The sequence below is a fragment of the Typopeltis vanoorti genome, chromosome 6, assembly GCF_054136105.1.
Source record: "Typopeltis vanoorti isolate ZY-2024b chromosome 6, IOZ_Tvanoo_1.0, whole genome shotgun sequence".
Classification (NCBI taxonomy): Eukaryota; Metazoa; Arthropoda; class Arachnida; order Uropygi; family Thelyphonidae; genus Typopeltis; species Typopeltis vanoorti.
The window spans coordinates 15,089,552-15,110,369 of record NC_143554.1 but is presented as its reverse complement, the minus strand read 5'-3'; the positions used below and the strand labels follow the sequence as shown (position 1 = coordinate 15,110,369).

At 35.1% G+C, this 20,818-nt stretch overlaps 1 protein-coding gene across 1 annotated transcript in view; it reads right to left on the bottom strand.

Moving 5' to 3' along the window:
• The window catches only part of Vps13D (vacuolar protein sorting 13D), a 1,260,195-nt gene that overhangs the window by 920,962 nt on the left and 318,415 nt on the right, over positions 1-20,818 (bottom strand). The window contains exons 23-24 of the mRNA XM_090393926.1: positions 13,869-14,034; positions 5,790-5,956 (exon numbers count right to left, since the gene is read on the bottom strand). Of these exons, the coding sequence (XP_090250052.1) occupies positions 5,790-5,956; positions 13,869-14,034 (333 nt within the window). The remainder of the gene's footprint in view (positions 1-5,789; positions 5,957-13,868; positions 14,035-20,818) is intronic.

Genomic DNA, 20,818 nt, shown 5'->3' with positions numbered 1-20,818 from the left:
GTGTTCAAACCAATTTTAACTTATGGATCTGAGAGCTGGGTCAGAAGTAAAACACTTGACCAAAGACTAGAGACCACAGATATGAGAGTCCTGAGAAAGATTAGAGGCGTGAACAGATGGCATCAATGGCAATATCATATTAAAAATGAGGATATTAGGAAAGAACTTGACATTGTCAGCATCCAGGAATGCGTTAGCAGAGCTAATCTCAGATGGTATGGTCACTTAAATAGAATGGGAGAGGAAAGATTAGCAAAATAGGTGTTCTCTGCCAGGTTGGCAGGAAAACGACCCAGAGGAAGACCAAGATATAGGTGGATTGATACGGTACAAAGTGCCTTAGACGATAGAAATATAAGATCTGATAATGTTGGAATCTTGACTAGTAACAGACTGATTTGGAGGAAAATTGTATATAGGAAGTTAGTAATGATGTAATTTTTTCATGTAGCACTGTCATATCCTGTACACCCCTTGAGGGTACATGGCAGGAATTTGATGATGATGATGATGATGATGAGATTCCACAGCAGTGGGAATACATGATACTTCCATTGCACAAGGGTGGTGCACAGAATGCTATGTCTATCAACATCTCTGAAATGGTGATAAAGATTCTGGAGAAAATTGGTAACAGATTGCATAGCGAAATGAGTTGACAGAGATCTATAGTTTTGCAATGAACAGTATAGTTTACTAAGGGAAAGGTCATGTTTGAGTAACTTACTCACCTTTTAAAACAATGCAACATTTGAGTGAGACAAGGGGAATGGACACACGGTGATACTTTTGGACTTTGCTATGGCTTTAACAAAACATTGCATGAAAAGCATTTTGCATAAACTGGAGGAAATGGAATTGGATTATAAACTATTGTCAAGGAAAAGATAATGGCTAATAATATCAAAACGTGGCGTACATAAGATGGTGACCAGAAGAATCATCTTTGGTATGTTATTATTCGATCTTTACATTAATGACATTAGGAAGGATTTGAGTGATGATATACAGCTGTTTGCTGATGATCCAAAAATAAGCAGGGTAATCAGGAATGTGACTGACATGCGGCATTTCAAGAATGGTTTCAAAAGTACAAACTGTGGACTTGTGAAAATGACTACCAATTCAATGCTAGTAAATGTAAAGTTATGCACTTTGGTGTGATGCGATTGTGATATCCAAAGGCATATTATATTGATGGGATTATGCTTGAAGTAACTGATCAAACTAAAGATTTTTGGAGATTTAGAAGATAGGAAGTTAAAGTTTAGAGGTCACATAGCAAAGACTGCATAAACAATTCAGAGGATATTGAAAGTTTAAACTAAATTTATTATACTCTAACCAAGTGAAAAATAAACTTTCAACATCTTTCTCTAAATCCAGAGTAAATTATTAAAAAAGGGTGGCACACCAATTGGCAATTCCTATAGGTAGAGATGACCTGCTAATGCTTCTGCCTGATATCTCCACTTGGGCCTGGCTCCCACTGAAGAGACCTCAATAAAGGTCGAAACTAGTCTGGGTAGTGGCCCTTCCCTTAATGCATAACATTAGACATATCCGCAAGGAGATGTGTTTTCAATTATAGGAGATACTGAGATAGGAGTGTTGGTAGCTTGTTCCACCTTTGCAATGAGTTGCCCTGGTGTTGTACCACCTTAACCCAGTCCTGAAGATACTTTCAGGTGCAAACTTTGTTTGCTCACACTTGGATAAAGGATTAAACTAAATTTATTATACTCTAACCAAGTGAAAAATAAACTTTCAACACCTTTCTCTAAATCCAGAGTAAATTATTAAAAAAGGGTGGCACACCAATTGGCAATTCCTATAGGCAGAGATGACCTGCTAATGCTTCTGCCTGATATCTCCACTTGGGCCTGGCTCCCACTGAAGAGACCTCAATAAAGGTCAAAACTAGTCTGGGTAGTGTAGTAGCCCTTCCCTTAATGCATAACATAATATTAGACATATCCACAAGGAGATGTGTTTTGCATTATAGGAGATACTGAGATAGGAGTGTTGGTAGCTTGCTCCACCTTTGCAATGAGTTGACCTGGTGTTGTACCACCTTAACCCAGTCCTGAAGATACTTTCAGCGCAAACTTTGTTTGCTCACACTTGGATAAAGGATTAAACTAAATTTATTATATTTATTATAAATTCAGAGGATAACTGCAATGCTGAACACTAATGTGTAAGGATAAAGTCATTTTGCCTCTTTACAAGTTCTTAATATGACCTTACTTATAGTCGTGAGCACAGATCCAGTCTCCTACTTTCCATCATAATGCAAATACAGTTTAATAGATGCAAAAGAGTGTTGAAGATGTTATCAGGATCTTGGAATGTAAATTATGAGGAATTTTTGAGAATTTATGAATTGCATATACTAGAAAACACGAGAAAAGTTTGTTGGCTGATTGGTTTATAGTTTATTGGCGCAAGAACAGCAAAGGTCATCTTTTTTACACCATAGTGTAGTAAAGATAACTTTACTATGTTAAATATATAGTTAAGATAACTTTACTACATCAAAACGAAATTAGTAAACTATGCATGCACAAAAATTAAGTTTAGGAGAAAGGGGGGGGGTGATGTGATAGCTACCTGCAATTGTCTGAATGGATCATATAAAATACTAATAGATGGATTTTTAATTTGATGAAGGATGGGAAGAGGATGAGAGGGCATCCACATATGTTGAGAAAGAATGTAGTCAAGAGAGGTAAGGGCTAGATTTTTTTCTTATTGACTTGTACATAACTGGAATGGATTGCCTTTAGAAGTGATGAGTGCAGGTGATGTGAATGAATTTAAAAAAAAAAGTATGACAGCTGGTGTGGGTGAAATGTAGCTTCCTTTGATGAGTCTCTGACTCCATGGTGACCACTGGCAATAATAATAATAATTATTATAATAACAAAGGACCTTCATGGAATCAAAAGACACTAATCACAAAAAGTCCCCACTGTCCACAAAGATCATCGCAGAACAGTGCCATTAACATGTTCAATGTTTCCACACACTCTCAGGCAGTGCATTCCATTCACCGACCACTCTCTATGCAAACAGCCTGCTCTTTAACCACACCCTCCTCATACAGCTTCCAAGTATGGCCTCTTGTTCTACCTCCCTTCCTCAACTCTTATATGTCTCATCTCCTCCATCTAATCACAGATCTCTGCAAATGACATTGAATTCCTTCTCTCTCTCTTCATACCCCATATTCTACAGAACCAGGGAATCTTTGAAAAGTTCGATAAATTCCCAATAGATAGCGACACAATTCATTCATTTATACCAGTTTTGGCACGTATCATCTTTTTCACGCCCCCCCCAAAATGTTAGCCACATACGATGTGTAGCTCTCATTTGACAAACATTTAAAATGGCCGTGTTTGCATTTTTCATAAAAATGGAGAAAAACGAATTTCATGCAGTGATAAAACACTTTTATTTGAAGAAGTGGACGGCTGCACAGATCAAAGCCGAGTTAGATGCAGTTCGTGGGGATTCTGCACCAGCATTAAAGACTATTTATTTTTGGATAAATGAGTTTAAAAGTGGTTGTAAGTCCATCGAAGATAAAGCACACTCCGGATGCCTGACTGAGGTCACTACAAAGGAAATGACTGACAAAATCCATGGTATCATTATGGAGGACCACTGAATGAAAGTGCATGAGATTGTAGGCATTCAACTGAATGAGTGTATAATATCCTGCACGAAAAATTACACATGAAAAAACTGTCTCTGCGATAGGTGCCACGACTGTTGATAAAAAAAAAAAGATTTCAATGCAGTGTTTGGCTACGTTTAATCGCAATTCACAGGATTTTTTGTGTCGATTCGTGACTATAGATGAAACCTGGATCCACCACTACTTGTGTAGTGGTGGATCCAAGTACCTGAGTCCAAGCAGCAGTCAAAACAGTGGACAACGCCTGGTGAAAGAGCATCGAAAAACACAAAGACCGTTTTGTCAGCTGGGAAGGTGATGGCCACTGTTTTTTGGGATTCCCAAGGAATTATCATGATAGACTATTTGGAAAAGGGTAAGACAATAACAGGAGTCTATTATGAGTCATTGTTGAACCATTTAATAGAAGAATTGAAGAAAAAAACGGCCAAAATTGGCACACAGAAAAGTGCTCTTTCATCAAGACAATGAACCGTCCCACACATCAGGTGTCGCAATGGCAAAATTGAGGTTCGAATTGGTTTCACATCCATCGTATTCTCCAGACTTGGCCCCGTGTGATGACTTCTTGTTCCCAAACTTAAAAATTGGGCTCAGTAGGAAAACATTTTCTTCGAACGAGGATGTCATCAAGGCTATCAATGACTATTTTGCACAATTTGACAAATCCTACCTTTTAGATGAGATCAAAAAATTGGAAACTCACTGGACCAAATATATAGACCTCGATGGAGACTATGTTGAGAAATAAAGGTGATTTTGTCCAAAAAACTGTGTTTAACTTATTTTTTTTACCAAACTTTTCAAAGAACCCTCATATCTCCATCCCCCTGAAAACTAGGTAACAAAATCTGAACACAATAATCCATATGTGGCTTGGATCGGGCATTACAGAATGGAACCATAACCTCTTTATTTCTAAATATTAAGGTCCTCCTCATCATTGCCATAATTCAATGTGATGCCCTCAGAATTTTAGCAGTGTGATTCCTCAACTAAATGTCCTGTTCATTACTCCCAGTTCTCTTCAAAATTTTGTCATGTGAAGAGTTCTGTATACTCTGCATCCTAGCTTTGCCTACAAAGTTTCAAAACCTTAATTACACTTGGCAATACCTACATGCAATAGTTTGTATCTGAATGTTGAGAATATGAGAGTAAGAGCAACAATGTTATATAATTGTACTAATGATGGGAATGAGCATTATCATGGAAGGAGAAAACAATTTAGACTTTGTGTTCATTCTGTTCAGACGCATCAAACATGTACAAAGATATCTACATGTATAAGGCACTAGAAAAGAGTAGAGATCAGCAAGTTGTCCGAACTGTGTCATGCAGACTGCAGACAAAAGTACACAAAAGAACATGCAGGTAGAGTTTGTCTTGGTCAATATGTTAGGACCTCAGATTGTAGACATTAGTGAGACTTGGCTATCAGAATCAGACATATTAACTGGGATTGAGCATAAAGGGTACAGTATTTTTTTGGAAAGATAGACAGGATCTTTAATCTCCAATAAACAAGGTGATGCAGCTCATGCACTGAACAATGAAATCATCTAACAACTTTCACTATCACAGTAGGACTCAAGCAATCATCTGCCAAGCTATGTCCACTTTGACTATTTAAAAAATAAATCCATTAGCCAACCACAGTACTATTGAACTATAGGTTTTGAGAATTTTGTGGATGAAAGTCACATAAATAAGAAATTAACAGCCTAATGGATTGAAAAGTAATGTTGATAACCACTCAGCTAACACATATTTGTTGAATGACTATATGCCAACAAAATTACTGTTTTGCAAGAGGAACAAAAAGAACATGTCAGTTCACAAGCTTCATTTAAAATATTTTTGAAATAAAAAATTATAGTTATATCTGCAATATTACATCAATATTCTGAAGATAGTATAACTGTTTTTAGTATGTTCTAGATTTTTAATGTGAATCACACCAGAATGAAAAAAAAAAAGAATGTAATTCTCTTATTTTCAAAATTAATGTGCAGCCAAAAAAGGCATGAAAAAATTATAAATTGACATTTTAAGGAAAGAAAAGCATGTGGTTAGTATTTACCCCTTTTCCAATCCATCTGCTGAAAACTTTGTGTAATATTACATGTAGATGCTTGTGTTAGCCCTAAATCAGCTGTAAATAATGACAATACTGCTGGTTCTGGACTAGCAGGTGATGTAGGTGAACCTGGATCACTGCCTCTGAGGCTACCACTCATACTATCCATGCTGAAATGTATAAACATGAATATTTTAAGATAATATGCAACAACGTTATTCAGTAGACAACATTACACAGCAAAATCACAGGGATTCTAGAAACAGTTTGTTGAAGTAGAGAGTTGCTGAAGTAAATTTCTTTTAGTAAATCAAAGTATATAGTGAACTTTTGTCAATGGTTCCAAGTAGTTTGTTATCAGTAGGTTTGTTATAATGAAATTTTCTATACTGAGAATTAACTGTAAACAAATTAATACATAAGTGTAATCTGTATTATTTTTAAAAATAATAATAGTAATCATAAATCCTATTTAAACAAGTAAGCAGACTAGCCAAATATATATTTTTCATTTACATTATACTATAGATTTTCTCCATCACTCTTCCACAATGATTACCATTCATTCTGGCAAAATTATGGGGTTAATTGTTGTGTCGGACTGATACTTCAAACATATACACAAACACACATAAAGAGAAACAAATTACATTTCAATTAGTTGGCTAATATAATCTTGTGATGGCTGTAATCTTATAGCCGAACTTAAGAGTAAAACAATAACAAAAAATAAATAGCCTATCTTCAAGATAATCTTCACTAAAAAATGTGCCTAAATGGATGAAATGTCTTACTTGTTCACCATTAACGATACAGTTGCTGTTTTCAATGTTTCTGCCTCTTTTCACTCTTTCTCTTTTAATTGCTGATTCTCATACCACATTTACAACAACAGTTATTCAATTTAGTCAGGGAATCTGGCAGACTTGTACTGGATTTATTCAGAAGTATAACTTCATCTGCATAAAGAAAAGAGCTAAGATTAACATTGCCAATTCTGATATCACATTTAATACCACTTTCGTTCATAATGTGATCCACATAGATAATGAATAACGGTGGAGATAACGTAGACCCTTGTCACACCTGATATAACATCAAACCATCTCCCAGCATCTACTTCAATTCTGATGTATCATTTACATCATATAATTGCAGCAATTTGAAGAGCTTTCCTCTTGTCACCTTGCTATATGCCTTCTCCAGATCTACAAAACTTAATTACAAATCCTTGTTATATTCTAAAGTTTTCTCAACTATTTATCTTAAAGTGAAATTCTAATCCTGACAACCTCTCTTTGGCCTGAATCTTGTTCTTCACAAAACTTCCCTTCCACAATTTTTCTTAGCCATTTATGATTTCTGAGGTATACTTCCATAAAACCTACTAAGAACTCTCACTAGGGAAATACCTATGTAATTCTTACATTCTGTTTTAATTCATTTTCATAGATGGAATAAAAAAAAAAAAAAGAAGGAAAGAAAAGCTCTAATCCAATCATCCAGAATTCGACCTTCTGACCATGCCTTCTGAATTATGCACTGCAACCACTGTTTAAGCATTTCTGAGGTTGAATTTCTTCTACTGAAATAGCACTGTAACCAAGGTAATGAGACACAGAAGTTACTAGGATCATCCTAATATTGATTAGGAGATCAGAATTTAGATTGATATTCCGGAAGTTCTGGTGATTTGTGTCATGTATTGCTTGTCAAATGAGAAGGATGAGTGTGGTGAACTGTCATCAGCAAAGTTGTATACTGGACTGACAGTTAACTAGAGTAGATTGCAAATATATAGAAGGAAGAGGGTGGGGGTGAAAGAATAGAGCTTTGGAACATTACTATGAAATGCATGGTTAGAAGGTCATCATCATCAAATTCCTGACATTTATCCTCAAGGGGGGTGCAGGATATGATAGTACTACATGAAAAATTATTACTAACTTCCTATCTACAATTTTCCTCCAAATCAGTCTGTTACTTGTCAAGACTCCAATATTATCATTATCAGATCTTATATTTCTATTGTCTAAGGCACACTGTACCATATCAATCCACCTATATCTTGGTCTTCCTCTGGGTCCTTTTCCTGACAACCTGGCAGAGAACACTTACTAATCTTTCCTCACACATTCTGTTTTAGTGACTATACCACCTGAGATCAGCTCTGCTAATGCATTCCTGGATGCTGACAATGTCAAGTTCTTTCCTAATATCCTCATTTTTAATATGATATTGCCATTGATGCCATCTATTCACACCTCTAATCTTTCTCAGGACTCTCATATCTGCGGTCTCTAGTCTTTGGTCAAAGTGTTTTACTTCTGACCCAGCTCTCAGATCCATAAGTTAAAACTGGTTTGAACACTGTCTTGTATACAGCTAATTTAGTGTTCCGACTAATTTCTTTCTTATTCCATATGAATTTATTTAATTGATTTCCTACCATACCAGCTTTGATGATTCTGTTATCTATTTCCATATTTAATTTACCATCTTCACTAAAAATCGTGCCTAAATAGCTGAAATATTTTACTTGTTCCACAGGTTCTGCGTTCACAATGCAGTTGACATTTTCAACGATTCTACCTATTTTCATTGTCTTTGTCTTTTTATTCCTGAACTTCATACCATATCTATTACAACAGCTATTCAATTTAGTCAGGGAATCATGCAAACTAGTAGCGGATTTATTTAGAAGTATAACATCATCTGCATAAAGCAAAGCGCTGACATTAACATCTCCAATTCTAATATCATGTTTAATACCACTTTCCTTCATAATGTGATCCATATAGATAATGAATAACAGAGGGGATAATGTACATCCTTCTCTCACACCAGATTTAACATTCAACCATCTTCCTGTACTTCCTTCAATTCTAACTGCTGACTTACAACTCACATAAAGACTAAGTATTGCTTGATATAATGCCCCATTGACACCATATAACTGTAGTGTATTGAATAGCTTCTCTCTTGACACCTTGTCATATGCCTTTTCCAGATCGACAAAACTGAAATACAGATCTTTGTTATATTCCCATGCTTTCTCGACTATCTGTCGTAAAGTGAAGATCTGATCCTGACAGCCTCTATTTGGCCTGAATCCAGCTTGTTCTTCAAAGGGTTCTAGCACAGCTAATGTCACTTTCTGGTCGATACTGTACTTGCATTCAGATTCTGCACTATCCCAAGTATTGTATGCCCACAGTTCATAGACCCAAGTCTAGCAGATTGCCAAGAATAGTCAATTCATGCTGAAGGGGACAAAAAAATAAAGGATGTATGAATGGTTGCCAACACACGAAATTACAAGCTTTATACATAAAATTTTCCAACTGTTATACAAGCAAAATAATTACCACTTTAAAACTACAATGTTCATAAAAGAAAAGTTAATTTTCCAACGTGTAATAATAATAAACAACTCATCCCACAAGACAGATTAATTATTGGAATCGATTCTCTCTCTGTCTACTCCATCCTTCCTGAAAATGCCAAGTCTATCACATTCTATCCCTGTAACTGTCATCTGCTGTTAGCAAAGTCTCACTAACAAACAAAGTTCTCAAAAAGTCTGACTATAATGTTTGGTGAGTTTGCACTAACCATTGCCAAAAATTCTTCCTTCTTATTCCTGATGCTTCTAGCATTAGTATAGAAACTGTAGGCTCCCATCTCCCTTTGGCTCTCAACCACATTACATTCTGAATTGTCTATCCCTTTGCAAAGTCCAGCTGTATCATCATTTAGCCATTCCCTCTATCCAACTCCAGCTGTCAACTTTGAAATAGAAGGGTTTCCAAGACTAATGAGTAAACTTATTCAGTAGTACAATTTCTCAGAAAATTTTTTTCCAGTCTTGATACCAGGTTATTCCTTGAAAGAGCTTTTTTTTTTTTTTTTCAGAAGTAGGAAATATTTATTAAGAAACCAGATGTGTATGCTACTCCAAAAAAGTACTGAAAAATTCCTTTTTCTACATCATAATTTATCTCAAATTCATTTTGATTATTAAATGCATAATTATTCTCTACATTTCAGTTTAAAATAAGTTCCATTAATATTTTTGTCATTTGAAGAAATAAGAGCAATATTTTGTTCTATTTTTATGCTGTACTGTTTTTAAATACAATGATCTCAATGAAATTAAATGATAGTTTTATTATATTGAAATGGAAAATATAATTTACATATATATATATATATATAATATATATATATATTTTTTTTTAAAAGAATTGAATGACTAAAACCCAGATTTAAGTAAAAAGGTTATAATATTAAAACAGGACTAGTTTCGGCTTGTAACAGCCTTCATCAGGTGACATTATAAAAGAAAGAAAAAAGAAAAACACTAAAATACTGAAGCTTAAATAAACTATGAACAACATAGAAAGTCTCTATACATAAATGATATTAAAACGTTGTGGTTGTATTTAAAGCTGTTCTTTCGTTTGTTGTATTGTTGGGAAAGTGCGTGCTAGTAGCATCTTGTGAATGTCAGTACATGATTACAGCTGAATGACTATCTGGGAGGTTGTAGCTATAGTTATTATTTAGATGAACTGGATTGAAGATGATTTCCCTAGATTCCATGATTTTTCTCTCTAGTTCATCATTGCAACGAAAGATGTTAGTAGATTTTTCCCAGCAGACTGTGTGACTTTGGCCTTCATCATTAGGATTAGCCAAGAAAAGGATATGACTTGATAATACACTGGCTTGCTGTCTCTTTTAAGTAATGATTTACTTGGTTACTTCATTATCTTGGTTATCAGATTTCAAGATACTATATACAAGCAAAATCATGGGCTGGCTATGGGTAATCCTTTATCCCCTGTACTCGCAAATATTTACTTAGAGGATTTTGAAACCAGGGCTATCTTTTCCTTTATTTTAACACCTAAAGTTTGGAAACGCTATGTAGATGTCTGCATTATTTGGAGCCATGGACATGATTCCTTTATGGTTTTCCTCGAACATCTGAATAGCCGACATCAAAGTATTGAGTTTACTGCCGAGCTTGAAACAGATAATTCCCTGCCTTTTCTTGATGTCAAACTGACCTGCTCTTCTGGTAAACTTAAAATATTGATATATAGAAAGCCCACACACACCAACAGATACCTGCATAGTCAGTCCCATCACTTCCCTCCTCATAAGCTTGGAATAATTTCCACCTTGGGACATAGAGCCCATTCTCTTCTGGATGACCCAAATGAACTTCTTACAGAAATAAACCATCTCAAAACTTCTTTCAAAGTTAATGGATATTCCAAGAGAATCATTGAAAGATTCCTTCTTAATCCTCCTAGACATCGCTCAGAAGAAACAAATAGATTCATATGCAATATATCTATTCCTTACATAAGTACAGTTTCACATAAATTAGCAAAAGTTCTAAGAAAATACAATATCAGAACTTTGTTCACTCCACTTTGTCATAACAAGATACTATTGTTATGACAAAGGTGAGGGAAACTGATGTGAAAACTGAGGTTTATGAATTAGAGGTACCACAGATGCGAGACCCTTCGACAAGTGTGCATGTCAGAAGGAGAATCCATTCCAATAATAGGGTAATTAATCCATCTTGTGGGATGAGTTGTTTATTATTACACGTCAGAAAATTAACTTTTCTTTTATGAACATTGTAGTTTTTAAAGTGGTAGCTATTTTGCTTGTAAAACAGTTGGAAAAGTTTATGTATAAAGCACATGATTTCACATGTTGGCAACCAATTCATACATCCTTTATTTCTTTCTCCCCTTCAGCATGAATTGACTATTCTTGGCAATCTGCCAGACTCAGATCTATGAACTGTGGGCACGCAATACTTAGGATACTGCAGAATCTGCAAATACAGCTGTAGGATTGAATGGATGTTGGCTAGCGTTTTTAAGAGAATGTGCAGGGGTACTGGTGATGCTTTTGACTAACATGTTTCAGTTCGAGCTCAGCTCTAGTCTTCAGTTCTTGCAAAGTCCCAAGAGAATGGAAGCAAGGCAAAATAATTCCTTTGCATAAAGGAGGATCTAAGTCTGTAAATTATAAACAATTAATATTTCATGAGTGGTGGTAAAATCACTGGAAAAGTTGATCAAAAGGACAATTCAGGAATGGGTGGATAAGAATATGATACTCTATGAGGGGCAGCATGACTCTGTAAAGGATTGGTCATGCCTTAATATTCTCTTGACTTTTAATAATAGAGTTACAGCTGAGTTGGATGAAGAGAATGGCTACACAATGATACTGCTAGATTTTGCAAAGGCATTTGACAGGATACCACATGGAACTCTATTACGCAAATTAAAACAAATGGATATGACACTGGTTATATGGATAAGAGGGTGGCTGCTGGACAGATATCAAAAAGTGATATATGGAGAAGAAGAATCCAGGAGAAGGAGGGTTACTAATGGTGTGCCACAGTACTCTGTGCTTGGACCGCTGCTATTTAAATCATACATAACGGATATAGGAAATAATTTGAAGGGAGATATTCAGTCGTTTGCTGATGATGCAAAGTTAATGCAATAATTAATCAAGGTGATACAGAAAGCTTGCGGGATGATTTAAACAGGCTGACAGTATGGGAAAAACAGAATGGATGTCAATTTAATGTGAAAAAGTGTAAAGTTATAAATTTTGGGATATAAAAATTACAAACTGTGTATCACATTGAGGGAACTGTAATCCAGGAAATTGATGAAGACAAGGATTTATGATAGTTGTATAGAGAGCATATTGCTAAAGTAGCCAGGGTAGCTGACAGGATTACTTGGTTATTGAAGAACACATTAACAGAGATAAGGGAGTTATCATTCCTCTTTATAAAGCCTTGATAGGTCCACATCTGGTGTGCTCAGCTCTGGTCACCTGGGTTTCTTGGGAATGGAGAAGTGGTGGAAAGGATCCAGAGGTGTATGACCAAGATGGTGCGTGGTCTGTAAAAAGCGACCTATGAGGACAGATTGAGGGTTGGTGGATGGTAAAAAGTTGACTGATAGGCACAAAAAAAAAAGGGTATGGATATGACAGAAACATTTAAATTACTTCAAGGATTTTATAGGATGGATGCAAGGGAAATGTTTTAACACTTGGCTAGAGGGAGCACCTTTGGTAAGGGTGTTTATCAAGGGTGGGAGAACTAGATTTTTCACATGGAGAGTGATTAATGAATGGAATGGGTAGCCATAGCAATGTGTAAGTGCTTTGTCAGTCAATGGTTTCAAGGAGAGATACAATAGATTTTGTGTTGATAATTTGGATCTCCCGAGATGAGTCTTAGAACTTCATTGAGGTGCTCGTGCAATAATAATAATTTCAACAGTTGTGCAAGAAAAGGGGAGGCTTTCCTCAATTAGTTGTGTTTATTATGATGCATGTAGCAGGAATTTTCTCCTTCAGCTGGCTGAATACCAAAGCAAAACTGAACATTCAGCACCTCTCTAATCACTAGTGTTTAAGAAGTTGCAATCTGGGTTTCTCAGGAAAAGTAGGTGAAGTAGAGTAGACTAGAGATGGAAATGAACATAATTGAGGCTGAAAATGAGACTCTGCATACTTCTGGATTTGAATAGTTCTATAGGTTTGTCAGTGACTACATGGGACAAGCACATTCCCTACACATTATTTTTCACATTACCTGTGAGTAGAATTTTTTTCTTTTTTTTAAATATAGTGAATGGTCCATGCATCACCACTGTTTTGGTGCCCTTCTTCCAGATGCTCATGTTATAGTAGATGGCCTGGTTTTCACTAAATTAATGAAAGAACACCCTCTACATGTGAACAAACTTTTTATTCACAGCCTAGAGATATATTTTCTTTTTGCTTGGTTACAAAATAAATTACATTAGGATTAAAACGGTAAATTTATTCTTGTTTTAGTCCTTATTTTTTTATGAAACTACCATCAGCTATTGTACAATTTTACCTTCTAGCGATTTCAATATCATACATGTATATATGGGGGGAGGCAGCCAGGGTTTTATAAAACAAACACCCTGCACATGGTGAGAAATTAACATCTGAATTGTTGAAAATCGTGGGTTATAATAAACATACCTGACATGCTTATGTGAAGCCACTAACAGTTCAAAATCTGGCCCATAGGTCTGAAGGGCATCCACAAGTAAGAGACTATGTACACACAATGTTACTGACGTATCATATAATCTTTTAGAAAATGTTGATTTCACACCTGTTACCTGAAGTTCTGCAATACTCCGTCCTACGAAAATATACAGAATACAAAAACTACATTAGAAGATACTGATAAAAGGTGCAAACAAGCTTTTTTAAGGATACCTAGTCATACTAAAATCTTCAGCTAAAAGTCCCTGCCCCCTCCATGTGTATTGTATAATGGCTCTTTACCACTTGTGTAAAATTCCTGTTGAGAGTGAAACTTATTATCACTTGCTATATTCATCATGTAGTAGAGTCCAAACAAACCATCTAAATGCTATTGTCAAGACATAAAGTAACTAGTTCTGGTTTAATTCCATAAAATATGTGCTTAACATAATTTCATGTGATAATGAGGTATTCATGTGAAAACGTTTTTTTCTAAATGACTCAAATACAGATCATATCACACAACTCAGTTAATACAACTGGAAAGAACAGATTGAATAACAACTAACATGTAAGCAATGCTACATCATACTATTCATTAGCTTAGTAGCTTATCTAGATGTTTGAGTGGATATCATCTCTTTCTCTCTCTCTCTCTGCTCTCAAACCAAAATTTAGTAATCTCATATTCTACTGTGGCAAGGAGACCAGGTGAATTTGTATAAAAGGTAGACAATTTATTATCACCCACTTTAAGAATATAAACCTGCTTAATGGAGGCTTGCAACTTGAAAGAACTCTGTTTGGTCTCCAGAGTAGGGTTTCCTGATTATATAACTTTTGGGCTGCCCATGTAGTACTAATAAACTATTTGTTTATATTCTCTTGTGGTGTAACTGACATTACACCACATTACACCATAATAAATAAATAAACTACATAAAAAACTTACTGCAGCTAAAAATGGAAAGCCAACTGGAGTTATGATTATTAAAACTGCAGAGGAAGATGATTTCAATAATAGAAAGGCTGAACTGGAGAAAATCACCATTACAGAAAAGAAACCAAAATGTTCAGAATGGCTGGTGATATTAGGTAATGAGAGGAAACAAGAAATAAATGATAAAATGAGATGAAATTTTTAACAAAAGAAGATCAAAACAAGGAGCTTCTAAGCTGGATACTCTCTCACTAAACATACTAGAATAAACCAATGTAAAAATGTCATCTATGAGTTAAAAAAAAAAAAAAAGTCAAAGATAATGTCACTGTGGAAAACTGGTATCACTAGCAATTGAAGATGAAAACAGGATATTTTAGGAAAAGTGGGTGTGGCTCTGCAGACTAGAGACAGTGAATAGAATAATCTATAGCATCCTTCCTATAATATCTGGGAGGATATAGCCAACACTTCAAAAAATCTAGTCTCCAAACTGAATCTGTCTCATCCAGAATTTACTGCATTTAGGAAACTACATCAGGCACAGGAACACTGTTATAACCAAAGCAGATAAAATTCTAATGTTATTCTTGACTGTTCTGAATACAAGCAAAAAATGTTTATCATACTCACAAACAGATCACTTGCCATTTAAATGCCTGACCTTAGCCAAACTCAAAAAGACTGTCATGTCTGGCCCTCTTGAACAATTCAGAAATTTAGACTTTACATTCTCTAGTCTCAGACCTCAACCCTCAAAGATTTATAAGTTGCCTAAAATACACAAATAGAACACCCAAGTAAGATCCATAGTGGATGGTATGAGATCCCTATATATAGTGACCAAATATTTAGCCCAGGTGTCCCCATCACTCTCTCTCTCACTCATTACCATACTTGCTCTCATAATAAACATTCTATACACTTCCAAATCATGTCTTTTCTAATCGTGGTTGTGTTCCATGCTATTTTGATGAGGACAGGTTATTTCAAGCTACTAATAAAGCTACTGTAAAATAGGTGATTTTTTTATTTAATGAATATTTTCTTAATTAATTCGTGTATTTTATTTACTGGATTTATCGTAGCTGGTGTATTTTTTAATATCATTATTATTATTACCAAAAGATCCTATGAAGTCAAAGACCCATCTAGGAGGTCCATTTGTCACACACACATGCACACTCACCATACTGTGCTTTAAACGCACTCAAATTCTCTGCAGACACCATACTCTCAGGCATAGGTTGCCTAAAATTGAAATCTCATTTGAAAATCCTTTAAAATCTTTTGCACAATGTGGGAGAATGTGCATCCAAATGGCTCACACATTGATAGCAGTAATTTCATTCAACTTTGTGACTTTATAACCCATGCTGATATTTCTCTGATTTGTCCAGAAAAGTCTTGGAAGGCATTCGCTTCCAAAAAAAGGCCATTTTCATTGACATTAAATATTTAATCTAACAGATAAGCTTAGGCATTGCTGGTTATTCATGACTTATTTTTCACGGTATTAACAACACCACAAACACTTTTATCAACAAGGATGTTTTATTAACGCTAATATTCTGCTGATTTTCAACTCAAAGGTTAGAGGTCGCCAAAAATAGGACTTTAGATCTTTTGTCTTTCTGCAATTATATTGTTTCACTCACTCACTGTCGCGTTTACATGTGTGTTGTGCTCTGATGATGCTGAGTTGAAAATCAGCGAAATATTAGCGTTAATAAAACATCCTTGTTGATAAAAGTGTTTGTGGTGTTGTTAATACCGTGAAAAATAAGTCATGGACATTAAATATTTGTTGGTAACAATAGTCCCCTTCTTCCACAATTTTCTTCAAAATCTCTGAATAATTTGTGGCCACTTCCTTATCTGCACTTGCAGCTTTGCCTGTCATTAAAACATTATGTAGGCAATTTCTCTTTTTGAAATGCTCAAACCACCCTGCACTAGCATGGAATTCTTCTTTTCCATCATTGACAGCCCTTTCTTTCAAGGTTGCAAAGAGACTTAATGTTTTGATTTAATAAGGTCAGTGCTTAGCAGGATTCGTTTTTGGTTACAATCTTCGATCCATGTAGAAAGAAGTCTCTCTAATTCAATCATTATTATACTTTGATTGAGTGCATGCATCATGAACTTGGAGCAGCCTTACCTTTCTCTTTGTATTCAGCAGCCTTGCTTAAAATTTCTCTTATAGCTGATCACCCATTTTTGCGTTCTTGTCCTATCTTTGCTCTGGACTCATTTTGTTCATTTTTCTTTATTACTTAAAGTTTTTCTTCCAATGAGATTACTTTTCAAATCATTTTCACACTTCTCTTTTTTTTCATGATGAAAGATTGGGAAAATACTTTAAAATAAAAAAAAGGAAAACTATTGCAAAAGAGGCAAGAGATATGATCATCCAGCTATATAATTAGCAGACAGCATAAATTTTGGCAGTAAATTTGGAACAGTCTACATGGAAAGAGTGTAGCATACCATTAAAAAAAAACTTGTAAAATGTTTTAAATCGGTAACTAAATTATTTCATCCTAGTGAGAGATTTTTTTCTGTAACATTTATTTTTAAGATGTATATAGGTGCACTAATCAAATTTTAGAGATGAACTAATCGTATTTGGTATAGAAAAAAAATGAAGCACTAATCGAGGGATTGCTGTACACACAAAGATGACAAATAAAAAAATACAAATGAATGTAAAAAACTGAAAGAAATCATTATAGTATCATCACCATCATAATCAAATTCCTGACATGTATCCTCAAGGGGTGTAAACAATTAAAATATACAGTGACGATGAAGTGTGACATGAGTCATCCATTTTCTGGCATTCGTTGGAGATGATTAGCTGAAAAATTAAAGTTAGGTATACACAGTGAATCTAATCAATGATTTCCAAATATCACTTAAGATAAGTCCTTGGTTTCTTAGTGAACCAAGTAAAAAACAGTGAAAAAGTAATCGTTCTGGATTATTTAATCCAACTAGAAAGAGAGTTATCCTAGATATAGCATAGAAGCATTATCCCAATTAACATCATGATGCATGTTGGAAGAGTGATATGCCAAACCTGGTCTTTCCTCTATATTATAAGCCACATCACTAAGGTGTTCTTTCCTTCTTATTTCAAAACTCCTGCAAGAGAAACCTATAAAGAGAAGACCATAAGAAAGGCTAAGACATAGTGATGAGAAATTTTGTCATCAGAAATAGTGAAGGCAGGTTGTTTGTCAACCTGTCTTCTCAATCTTATTAACAGACATCCTGAGTCGTGCCAATGGCTATGCCATTACGCCTCCCCCCACCCACCCACACACACATTAAGGTTAAGCAGTGGGGATTTTCTAATAAAGATTGAACATGGAATCCACAACATTTCCTACCACTGTGGCTCATAATTTAAGGCTAGATGTCACCAATGTCCTGACACAGGTGAAACTTTCCAAAACAACCTCCCCAACAAAAAATTTAAAGCTTTATTGAAATGTAAAAACAAAAAAAAAAAAAAAATTACAAAGGCATATAAAGTGCAATGCATTAGTAGGGTTCTGACCAACAGAAATTGCCCTATTATTAATGTCACCGACTCATAACATATAAACTAACCAAACATTTAACCAAAGTGCTCTTTCATTGCAATACTCTTTCATGTGAAAAGAACTCTGCTCACTTTAAGTCAGTATTGGAAACCTTGCCATCCACAGCACTAACTTAATGGTCAATTTTGATGTCTACTCATTATTCTACCATGTTCCACTTAAAGACGACGCCTGTAACGTAATCCATGTGGAATTTTCTCCCAATATCTAAGCCATGTTTGAGTTCACTATAAACCAGGGCTATTTTATTTGGTAAAGCAAATGCAACTAATAGAGGATGAATCCATGAATCCACACACACACCTCTCCAAACCCTAAACATCTTTCATTCATACTTAAACAGCCAGTCCCCAAGGAACAAGCAGCAACAGTCTATCCTTTCTATGTGACAACCAGATAGATCCTAGGCCTTCTCTGTTTATAGAAAAGTCAAATACAGGTAAATATATCCATCATCAGTTGCATTACCCCCTTCCTCTCAACTCTAACCAGATGGAATCATAAAAATCCTGTTCAGCAGAACACAACTGATTTACTCCAATGGCAATGCACTTGTTAGAATTTTGATTATCTTTTTTATTATTTAACCCTGCTTCGTCTTTTTTGTTCTTTAACTTTAAACTTCATGTAAATGGTCGACTGCCTTAACTACCGACTACTGCCATTTACTTATTATTTCTACTGGATCCCATGTTCTCGTGCTCTATAGTCAAACAAATTTATTTGTCTTGTGACTGCACTGGTTAGACTATGCATTAACTGCGAGATTATAAAATTTTAAACTAAAGCCAAAAGAGATATTGTTAGCATTCCCTGTTTATGTTAATCTTTACCTTAAATTAGTTGTGGCTTAATAACTGATCATTTAAACTTTATCATATGCAGATTCAAAATTTTTCAGAATAGTGCATTGACAGGATCAGTCCAATATGTTCTTCACAAACCATTAATTAAATCAAAAAGGAATATTTACAGTTTGATCCACACTGATACAGACACACACAAACACACACAATTCCATTACAAGTCTCCATCAATTTCAATTCTTCCCAATTCAGTGTTTCTTCCCTTAAAGTTAAATCACAATCTAGAATATCCTGCTGACAAATATACACAAATTGACAATAAAGCATACCTTGAGTAAGCTTAATTCAATATCAAAATACATTATCTTATTGTACCCATAAACAGACACACTTGATGTAGATTCTTGTTTGGAATTATCACATACGTAAGTACTTACAATTCTCATTCAGCACTGCCTTTTACATGAATCTTTTTCCTCACACGAAAGTGCTCCTTTTATGTCCTTTCCTCCTGCTCGCTCATACATGATTTCCAGCCAAATTTCTTCTTTGTCTGAGAAAACAATATTTCTCGTGGCGAAGGTGCTACGATACTTCTCTTTTGATTACCAACAACGGACCTCACAGGGTTGTAGATCCAGGTAAGAGAAGGTGAAAACCCTAAGACAAAGTCCTTCTCAACAACTCGACTTATACAGACCTGGACTTCCATTGTATGCATGTACCTCTCTCGAAAAACATTCATTTATGGTCATGTGCTGACATTTGATCATGATGACATCATACTTCACGAGTCATCTGAAACTGCCATATATGGAAATTCTTAGAATTCTTCATATGCTTAAAATTAGACTTACTAATCAGACATGAGTTAACAGCATAACGTGTGTCACATTATTTCAACAAATACAAAATTTGACATTTCTTTAAATGCAATCTCCTCAGAAAAATATGTAAAAGCAAACATGATAAGTTACATATCATGAGAGATCTTACACACTCACTTCAGAACTCAATCACATACATGATACTATTACAGACAATGACTGCAATGCCAAATCTGAACTGGATCAAAACAATTTTCATTGTAGTCTATTTGCATGGACTACAATAAATCTATCACTATTCCCATATATCCATAGCACTTATGAAAATGTCGCTAAAATCCTAAAGAAAAACAATCTTGTGGTCACCTTCAAACAACACAGAAAATTAGCATCCCTTATTCACTCTCTTTAATTTATCTTTGGATTTATCTGGGTCAACGAAGTATTCCATAGCTGCATCCTTTCTTACATTGGCTAAACATCAAGATCTCCAAACACAAAAACTACATCTGATTCTATCACTATAGCAACAAAGATTTATCAGACAATGACTTGTATATCTACCACAGGATTCACCAGAAAAAGGTTGCTTTATCTTCTAAAGCAAGTATGAATATGAGAGACTGGTCCCTGAAACTGCTGCAGACCTCACAAATACCCCAATCTCAACAAATACGATTGCATAAAGATGCCTTTTATCTGGGTATCCAACAAGCAATCAGACCAACAGCCAAGAACCTACGTTTAAGCCCCA